The following is a 9,573-nucleotide window of genomic DNA, read 5'->3' on the forward strand; positions in this document are numbered from 1 at the left end:
CATTGCATATTCTATATAGGAAAGGATCTTCCCATACATATCTCATAGACTCATATCTCAACTTCTTCCTAGCTTGGTTGTGAAGTTCTTCCGGGATAAAATTAGAGCTCAAGTAGTTAGCTATATCCGCATACCAAGGGTCGAAGTGCGTGATAACTAAGATAGAGTCATCGGGCAACCAATCATAAATGGGGATTCATCATCATCATCATCCCCCCGGGATTCTCTAGTCAACCTTGACAAACGATCCGCAACAACATTCTCGGATCCCAGTTTGTCCTTAATAGTAACATCGAACTCTTGTAACAATAAAACCCAACGAATCAACCTTGGTTTAGCATCTTTCTTGATCATGAGTTGCTTGATGGCGGTGTGATCCGTGTAGACAATGACTTTGGAACATAAGAGGTAAGGGCGGAACTTCTCAAAGGCATACACCACCGCCAACATTTCTTTTTCCATGGTGGTGTGGTCGCATTGTGCATTGTCTAGGGTCTTGCTTATGTATGCTATTACGTGGAGCTTCTTGTCGTGTCGTTGGCCCAAGACCGCCCCTAAGGCGAAATCACTCGCATCACACATTAATTCAAAGGGGATATCCCAATTAGGCAGTTGTACTATCGAGGCCGATACCAAGGCTTGCTTAAGCCTACAAAAAATTACAAGACAAGCATGATCAAATACGAAGGGAGTGTCTTTAGCCAAAAGTGAGGTGAGGGGTTTAGCGATTTTCGCAAAGTCTTTGATGAAACGTCGATAGAACCCCGCGTAGCCTAAGAAACTCCTCACACCCTTGACATTTGTGGGTGGGGGAAGTTTCTAAATCACCTCTACTTTTGCTTTATCCACTTGGATCCCTTATTTAGAAATTACATGTCCTAGAACTACACCCTTTTGTACCATAAAATGGCACTTCTCCCAATTCAATTTCAAATTATATCGGATGCATGTTTGGAGAACAAAGGATAGATTCTTTAAGCAATCCTCAAAGGAGGTGCCATGGACATTAAAATCATCCATGAACACCTCCATAGACTTCTCTATGAACTCGGAAAAGATAGACATCATGGCCCGTTGAAATGTCCCGGGAGCATTGCATAAGCCAAACGGCATTCTTCGATATGCGAAAACACCGTAAGGGCAGGTAAAAGTAGTTTTTGCTTGGTCATCCGGGTGAATGGGTATTTGGAAAAACACGGAATAACCGTCAAAAAAGCAAAAATACTCATGGTTTGCAAGTCTCTCAAGCATTTGGTCAATAAATGGTAAGGGAAAGTGATCTTTGATTTAGGCGGAATTAATCTTCCTATAGTCAATACACATTCTCCATCCCGTGACCGGTCGGGTGGAGATGAGTTCACCATCCTCATTCTCAACCACGGTCATACCGCCATTTTTGGGGACGATTTGAACCGGGCTAACCCATTCGCTCCCGCAGATGGAGTAGATAATTCCGGCCTCAAGCAACTTATCAACATCCTTCCTTACCACCTCCTTCAATTTCTCATTTAACCTTCTCGTAGGTTGGGCGGAAGGTGTGAATCCATCCTCAAGTATGATGCGGTGCATGCACACTCGGGGATTGATTCCCGTGAGGTCATTAAGGCTATAACCAATGGCTTTCTTGTTTTCCTTAAGAACTTTCAAGAGTTTTTCTTTTTGGGAAGCCGTTAGGTCCGCATTGATGATCATGGGGAAGGAGTGTGCCTCATCAAGATAGGCATATTCAAGGAAGGGGGCAAAGGTTTGAGATCTACCTTAGGAGGGCTCGGACCCTCAACTTCATCCAAGATAGGTGGTAGAGCTTCATAGTCTTCCTCCAAATGCTCCCCCGAACACTTGTCCTTAGCTTCGTTAATAACTTCTTCCAACATGTCTATGGAGTAGACACTTTCAAACATAGGTTGTGACATGGCCCCGGTCAAAGAGAATTCAAAAACATTCCCTCCTACCTTGAAGGTGAGTTTCCCCTCCTTGACACTAATATTAACATCTCCGGTTGCTAGGAAAGATCTTCCTAGAATGATTGGTGTTTGTTGATCCTCCGGAATATCAAGTACAATGAAGTCCGCCGGGATATAGAAGTTGCCAACCTTGACCGGCACATCCTCAATCACACCCATCGGTCTTTGTACCGATCTATCCGCAAGTTGTAATGTCATGGACGTGGGAATCATGTCATCTAACCCAACTTTATTTGCAGTGGGAAGAGGTAAGATGCTAACACTAGCACCAAGATCACAAAGTGCCCTCTTGATGCTCACATTACCCACCGTGCACGGGATGGAAAAACTACCCGGATCTTGTAATTTCTCCAGCATGGGATTGAGTAAGATTGCACTACATTCTACTCTAAGAGATACAAGACCATCTCCTCCAATGCTTCTCTTCTTGGTCAACACATCCTTTAAGAATTTTGTGTAGAGCGACATTTGTGTCACTACCTCGGTGAAAGGCAATGAAACTTCAAGCTTCTTCAACATGTCCAAGAATTTGGAGAATTTCCTCTCCTCATTCATGGCTCTACTTCTATTAGGAAATGGTATTGGAGGGTTAATGGCCTTTTGGGAGATGAGGCTTGCTTGGTGTTAGCTACTTCACTTGCTTCTTCACCTTTCTCTTGGTTTCTTTCAATCACTCTCTCTTGGTTTCTTTCAACCACTATCTCTTCCAACACAAAATTGTCATCGTCTTCAACATAGTCACTCACCTTCCCTTTCTTGGTGTGGTCAACCCGACTTGATGGTGAGGGAGGTGGACTCTTCTCACCATCTCTCATCACAGCTCTCTTTCTCTTAGCTTCATAGCCCTTGTAGGGGTCCTCCACGTCTTTCCCACTCCTCAAGGTCACCACATGGGCTTGTTGGTGTGGTGGTGGTCCATCTCTAGGATGGGAGCCTTGAGGAGTCAATGAGCGAGGAGCCCTTTGAGAAGAAGAAGGGTTTTGGTTTGCCATATATGAATCAAATGTCCTTTGATGTGCTTGGACATTTGATAATTCGGTCTTCAAAGCTTTGAATTGATTATCCACTTTGGCATCCATGTTCCTTAGCAATTTATCAAGGGAAGAGTTGGGATTAGGTGGTTCTATGTATTGTTGGTTTTGTGGAGATTGGTTGAAATTTTGTTGTTAATACCCTTGTTGTTGGTATCCTTGTTGTTGGTTGAATGGTTGATGAGATTGTTGGTTTGAGTGGTAACCTTGTTGTTGGTATGGAGGATTTTTTTTTGGTTGCGGTAGTTGTCTCTTTGATGGGGTGGGATGTAGTTTGGATTGTCATGTTATCTTTGGCCTCGGTAGTTAGAGCTTTGGCCTTGATTTTGGTGGTATGGCCGAGAGTGATCGGGTTTGGGTGGAGGCATATATTGAGGTTGTTGAAATTTGGGGTCCAATGGTTTCCCCGCACGTGAAAGCTTCGGGTCTTGATTAGTGAAGGCGCGGTAGAGGGTATCATGACGTTGGTAGGAGACCCTAGGTGCACCTTGCCCTTGAAGAGCAAAGCATTCTTGTTAATCTTCTTAAGGCATAGATGAACAATAGTCAATGGTGTGCCCCACACCGCCACAATAATCGCAAAACATTTGAGGAGGATAGTGCATAGGTGGAGAACTTGGTTCTTGTACGTAATAAACTTTGGAATGCTAGGTCCACCTTCATTGGCATGCTTCGAGTCTCCATGCTTCTTTGCCAATTTGAACTCTTCAAATTCCTTTGTCAAGTTATCCAATTTTGTCTTGTACTCCAACTCTATCTTGGAAGGTCCTTCACTTTTGTAGTCAACATCTCTAGCATAACTACTCTCCATCTCGGAAATGTTTTGAATCATTTTCGTGATTTGAGCGTTATTCATTCCATCAAAATTTCCACCCGATGCCGCCACGATCATGTCCCGGAACCTTTGCTCAAGAGTTTGGAAAAAGGTTTGGGTGGTCATCCATTTCGAGATGCCATGGTGTGGACAAGATGCTAGAAGGTCTTTAAAACACTCCCAAGCTTCACTTAGAGTCTCCATTATTAGTCTTTGTTTAAAAGTTTGAATCTCATGACGAATCCTTGCGGTCTTAGAAGGTGGGTAGAACTTGTTGATGAATGCCTTGGATAGAGCTTCCCATGTAGTGAACGTGCCCGGCTCATGGGAGTTCAACCATTTCTTAGCGTTGTCCTTCAAAGTAATGGGGAAGAGCATCAAGAGCATTTGCTCCTCCGTCACACTGTTATGCTTAATGGAACATGCTTTTTCTTTGAAGGAGGTGAGATGTTGGTGTGCATCTTCATTCTTCATACCATGGAAAATGTCTTGTTGTATGTAGTTGATTACATGATGTCAGAATTCAAATGTATTAGGAGCAAGGGCTCCATAGTTGATAGCCAAACATGCACGGTTGGGGTCCGGTCTATTGTAATAGCCCATAGTTTGGTCCGCCATGTCTTCGTTTATGAGATTGTTTCGTGGAGATTCGGTTTCGTTTGTATGGTTGGAATGTTGTGAGTGAGTTTGTGAATTTTGTGGTGAATCACTGGGAGAGTTTTGAGGTGGAGAGTTATGTGGAATGTGAAGGGGTGATAGGGTGGAAGAAGAGGGTGGTTGGTCTAAGTTATCAATTGTGGAATTTTGGGTAATTGGTGGGTTAAGAAAGGGTGGAGATCCTCGAATTGCCGAAAGAGCTAATCTTCTTAATCTTCTTCTTGCCCGTATGTCTTCTCGATCTCGTGATCAAGTGGCTAAAGAGGTCCGATGTAGCACCAATTCATGCACTCAACAAAAGATCAAATAGTCCTAATGCAAGAGTTGCACTAGGACAAGGGGAGAAAACAAATAAGCAAACAACAAAATAAAAGAACTAAGCCTAGATGAAAACAACTAATCCTATCCAATATTGCCGTCCCCGGCAACGGCGCCAAAAACTTGATGTGCTTTTTATTTGTATTAGCTTCGCAAGTGTACGAATGAACGTTGTAGCTTGCAAAGGTCGACCCTAGGGATGGAATTATGGTTCTAGGATCGTTTGTTTAGACTACTAGTTTAGCTCAAAAAGGGAAAAGGGGTTGATTTGAATTAACTAAGGAATAAGAATAAAAGCAACAAAAGAAAATGATTAAAGCTTGAGATGATAAAGACAATGGTTAAGAGACTAGGATATTGGGTTCACTCATATAGTTAAGGGGAGACATGCATAGGGTGATAAATTCGAAAGCAAAAGCATAGAAAAGACTCTATCTCTCGATATGAGACTAATCCCTAAGCTTAGATCGATTAAGTCCTCACCTAATCAACTAAACTATAATTTTATCATACTAATCCTATTTACTAGACAAGTTCTCACTCAACAAGAAAAGATAGATAATGAAAGCATTCTCATTCAAGCATTAACACAAACACCTAGCATGCATAATAAAATTGAGATGCTTAAACTCAAGAATTGTATCTTTCTATGCTATAATCTACCCTTATGATGCTATATGAGACCCCCCTCCATTCAAGTAGGGCACTACTCACACATAGCTATGATAACAAACACAAAAGATGGGTGCTTTGACACGTAACAAACAAGAGGAGACATAATGTAAAGATGGATTAATTAAATAAACTTCAATATGTAAACAATTGAAAGATAAACAACAATAGAGAAGAGATTATACCAATTATAAAAACAAAGTTGCAACCTTTGATTAAATAGAAGAGTAATCTTCACCAATCTTAAATTAACAACCCAATACTAAATGTAAACAATCCAACAATACTAATTCTAAGCTAATATAAGGAGTAATTAATGATTGATTAAGGAAAGATTAAAGTTTTGATTACGGGTTTGCATAAGGTTAAAGAAATAATTTCAGATCTAGGGTATGTATTTACAATTGATTAGGGAGGGGGCATTTATACTATTTCATTGGATTAGAGGAAAGGAGGAAGTAAACCCAAAAATCGCAGCTGTTGTCCTGTGCCGGCACACCGGCTATCGCCTCCTCAACCGGCAGCGACATCTCCAAATTCTGGCCAAAATAAGACTGGGAATCTCTCTGCCGGTGGACCGGCTGCCGGCCTGCCGGCAGAGAGTACTCCTTCTTAGATTTCTTCTTCATTTCTTCAAAAGGGGAAGCGTGTGCCGGTTGACCGGCTGCCGGCTATACTTACCGGCAGCGAGCTCTTGTAATTTTAGCTCCAAAAAGCTTCCTCAATTTTGGCTAAGTATGGGCATGTGTTCCCTGCCAGTGGGCTGGTTGCCGGCCTGCCTGCAGAGAACTCTTCCTCAGCATTCTTCCTTTCTCTTCTCACCAGGTAGTGTTCCCTACCGGTGGACGGGCTGCCGGCCTGGTGGCAGAGAACACTGCTTCAGCATTTCTCCCTTCTCTTCCTCATGCCTAATCATCGAACCACTTCTCTTGCCGCGATTCCTCTATAACCGTCTCAAATCCTGCAAGAGGGGCACAAAATCATAGATGCAGGTATCGGGCACAAAATTCAAGGTAAGGCGCACAAAACCAACTCGATAGGAGTTAGAATGCATGAAAGAAGAAGGGAAATTTTGTATGGCAGAAGAATGTATCAGTTGGTCTGCAAATTGAAAGCTCTTAAGGGGCCTTTAAAACAGCTCAACAGTGCCAACTCTAATGACATTGAGAATAATACTTCTAGGGCAAGAATGAACTTAGAGTATATCCAGGAGCAAATTAGGGATGATCCTTTTAACCCTGATTTAATACAACAAGAGCTTGAAGCTTCTAGCAGTGTGAGATGGATGGAGAAAGCCTGCAATGACTTTCTATTGCAAAAATCTAAAGCTACTTGGGTTGATATAGGGGATAATAATACTAAGTATTTTCATAGTATAATTAAAGGCAAACAAGTAAGGAATAAGGTGCTAAGAATTGAGGATTCTGCAGGTAGGCTTTGTGATGAACCTGCAACAATCCAGAGTGCTTTTCTAGATTTTTATACCTCTCTGCTTGGATCCTCTGATGAGGTCATTGTTGTCAGCCAGTCTGTTGTTTAGTTGGGCAGGGGTTGCACCCCTGATCATCATCTTTTATTGCTGTCCCCGGTCACTGATCAGGAAATCAAGGAAGTTATGTTCTCTATTCCAGTCCATAAGGCTGCAGGGCCAGATGGATACACTAGTGCTTTCTTTCGAGATTCTTGGGATATAGTGGGAGGAACTGTGTGTGTGCTGCAATTAAGGATTTTTTCCAACATGGGAAACTGCTCAAACAACTAAACCATACCCTTATTACACTTATCCCTAAATGTGAGATACCATAAAATGTTACCCAATTAAGACCTATTTCTTATTGTAATGTGGTATATAAGTACATCTCAAAATTATTGTGTAAGAGGTTGCCTGAGGTGCTCCCTCATATTATCAGTGATAACCAAGGAGGGTTTATAAAAGGAAGGAGTATTGTTGAAAATATTTTAATCTGTCAGGATATTATTAGAATGTATAATAGGAAGTCTGTCTCTCCTAGAGTTTTACTCAAGGTTGACCTTAAAAAAGCATATGATTCTGTGAGTTGGAGATTTTTGGAGGAGATGATGACAACATTGAATTTTCCTGGACAGTTTATTGGGCTGGTGATGGAATGTGTGAAAACAGCAACCTACTCTTTAATGCTTAATGGGGATATCTTTGAGTTTTTCAAAGGGGAGAAGGGGTTGAGACAGGGTGATCCTTTGTCTCCCCTCCTTTTTACTATTGCAATGGAGTATCTGAGTAGGGTTCTGACTTATGTTACAGATACAATGAAGTTCAAGTATTATCCCTTATGTGCTCCTCTCAAGTTATCTCATCTCATGTTTACAAATGACTTGTTATTATTTAGTAAAGGGGACGTCTCTTCTATAATGGTGTTGTTGAGGGCCTTTGCTACATTCTCTAAAGCATATGGCTTGCTCATGAGTCCTTTTAAGACTAGTGCTTACTTCAATGGAGTCGATGCTGGGGTGAAGTAGGACATATTGCAGGTGGCTGGGTTCTCCGAGGGTAGGCTTCCTTTTTTCTTATTTGGGAGTCCCTATCACGGCTGGGAGAATGAAAAAAGTATAAGGACAGATTCTAGTGGAGAAGCTTATAAGCAGGATCAGAAGCTTTGGCTCAAAGAAACTCTCCTATGCTGGTAGGTTAGTGCTTGTTAACTCGGTGTTAACAACACTATACAATTATTGGGTTAATATTTTTATCATTCCAAAGGGTGTTCTTAGTAGGTTGAATGCAATTTGTAGAAGTTATCTTTGGGATGGTAAAAGTGATTTGTTGAGAGTTCCTCTGGTGAGCTGGGACAAGGTGTGTGCTCCTAAAAATGAGGGTGGACTGGGTATTAGGGATAGCTATTCATAGAATATTGCAGCCATGGGTAAGCTTGTTTGGTGGATCTATTGTAACCCTGATAAGCTGTGGGTTAAATGGGTTCATCAAGTCTACTTAAAAGGGACATCCTGGTCTGATTATACATCCACTTGTGACATTAGTTGGGGATGGAAATCAGTCTGCAGGGTGAGAGATAAATTGGTTGCAAGTTATCAGGATGGTCAATGGTTGCTAGATTCTAAGGGTTACACAGTCAATAGTGGCTATGAGATGTTAAGAAATAAATTCCAGGCAGTTCAATGGGATAAATATGTTTGGAGTGACTGGAATGTTCCTAAACATAGTTTTGTGGGATGGTTGATTGCAAGAGAAGCTCTACAGGTAAAGGCTGAACTTTTTGCCTTAGGGATTTCTCAGGATGATCAGTGTTTGTTGTGTGGGACTGGGGTTGAGGCTCATGAGCATTTGTTTCAGCAGTGCCCTTATAGTCAGCGTATTCTCAGTGTGCTTGCTGACGATGTTCAAGTGGTGTTATCAGCTGGGACATTGTTAGCAGGTATTTGGGATCAGGTGAGGTCTGGTGTCCAGCAGAAGGTGGTGATGTGTGTTTTTATGGCAGCATTTTATTTCATATGGATGCAGAGCAATCATGTTCGTGTTGAAGGTAGTCTGCTTAGACATGAAATTCTAGTGCATCACATCATGCAGATAGTTAAAAATAGAATCAAGGCTAGACTTACTCATGTGTATGATCGTCGAGATACTGATTGGTTGAGTAGTGTTAGCTTGTTGAATTGAAATTTCCTTAATTAGGAAATTTCTTATGTTTTTGGAAATTGTATTAGTTTGTAATAGTTTGTTACGTGCTTAATGAAATTATTACCTTTCACCAAAAAAAATAAAAAAAAATAAAGGTTCTATATGAACCAAATATGTCTTAGTTTAGTGATTAAGAATGAAGTATAGTCAATAATAGGTCTCAAATGCGAACCCCACCTTTGACATTGTTTTGTGGCTCTTTGACACCCAAAAAAAAAAAATTAAAGTTCTATGTAACGACTAGGTAGCATAGACATGAGACACTTCTCTTAACTAGTCATTACGTGTCCGACACCGACACTCATCGGACACACGCCTAAACGTGTCGGACACCTATAAAGCCATTTCTAACTTTCTACATTTATTTGGGCACGTGTCCGATGCTTGTCCATGGTACTTGGGCACGTGTCCGACTCGTGTAATTGGTATTTGGACATCATTTGGGGT

At 41.5% G+C, this 9,573-nt stretch overlaps 3 protein-coding genes and 1 non-coding gene across 4 annotated transcripts; 3 read left to right on the forward strand and 1 right to left on the reverse strand.

Moving 5' to 3' along the window:
* Positions 1-1,688: 1,688 nt before the first annotated feature.
* Positions 1,689-2,519, reverse strand: LOC141638057 (uncharacterized). The gene has a single exon (XM_074447505.1). The coding sequence runs from the start codon at positions 2,517-2,519 to the stop codon at positions 1,689-1,691; it is 831 nt and encodes a 276-aa protein (XP_074303606.1).
* A 1,426-nt stretch (positions 2,520-3,945) lies between these two features.
* On the forward strand, positions 3,946-4,055 carry LOC141638071 (small nucleolar RNA R71). Its single transcript, XR_012541982.1, has one exon. It is a non-coding gene; the product is annotated as a small nucleolar RNA R71 (small nucleolar RNA).
* Positions 4,056-6,543: 2,488 nt separating this feature from the next.
* Positions 6,544-7,952, forward strand: LOC141638058 (uncharacterized). The gene is made up of 3 exons (XM_074447506.1): positions 6,544-6,966; positions 7,057-7,161; positions 7,428-7,952. The coding sequence occupies exons 1-3, from the start codon at positions 6,544-6,546 to the stop codon at positions 7,950-7,952; spliced, it is 1,053 nt and encodes a 350-aa protein (XP_074303607.1).
* A 397-nt stretch (positions 7,953-8,349) lies between these two features.
* Positions 8,350-9,105, forward strand: LOC141638059 (uncharacterized). Its single transcript, XM_074447507.1, has one exon. The coding sequence runs from the start codon at positions 8,350-8,352 to the stop codon at positions 9,103-9,105; it is 756 nt and encodes a 251-aa protein (XP_074303608.1).
* Positions 9,106-9,573: the final 468 nt, after the last annotated feature.

This window comes from Silene latifolia, unplaced genomic scaffold (genome assembly GCF_048544455.1).
Source record: "Silene latifolia isolate original U9 population unplaced genomic scaffold, ASM4854445v1 scaffold_168, whole genome shotgun sequence".
Classification (NCBI taxonomy): Eukaryota; Viridiplantae; Streptophyta; class Magnoliopsida; order Caryophyllales; family Caryophyllaceae; genus Silene; species Silene latifolia.

Coding starts and splice junctions, on each gene's coding strand:
- LOC141638057 (XM_074447505.1), bottom strand. CDS start 2,519: ATGAATGAGGAGAGGAAATTCTCCAAATTCTTGGACATGTTGAAGAAG.
- LOC141638058 (XM_074447506.1), top strand. CDS start 6,544: ATGTATCAGTTGGTCTGCAAATTGAAAGCTCTTAAGGGGCCTTTAAAA. Junction 6,967..7,056: donor TGCTTGGATCCTCTGATGAG/GTCATTGTTGTC, acceptor GTCACTGATCAG/GAAATCAAGGAAGTTATGTT. Junction 7,162..7,427: donor GGGATATAGTGGGAGGAACT/GTGTGTGTGCTG, acceptor TTAATCTGTCAG/GATATTATTAGAATGTATAA.
- LOC141638059 (XM_074447507.1), top strand. CDS start 8,350: ATGGGTAAGCTTGTTTGGTGGATCTATTGTAACCCTGATAAGCTGTGG.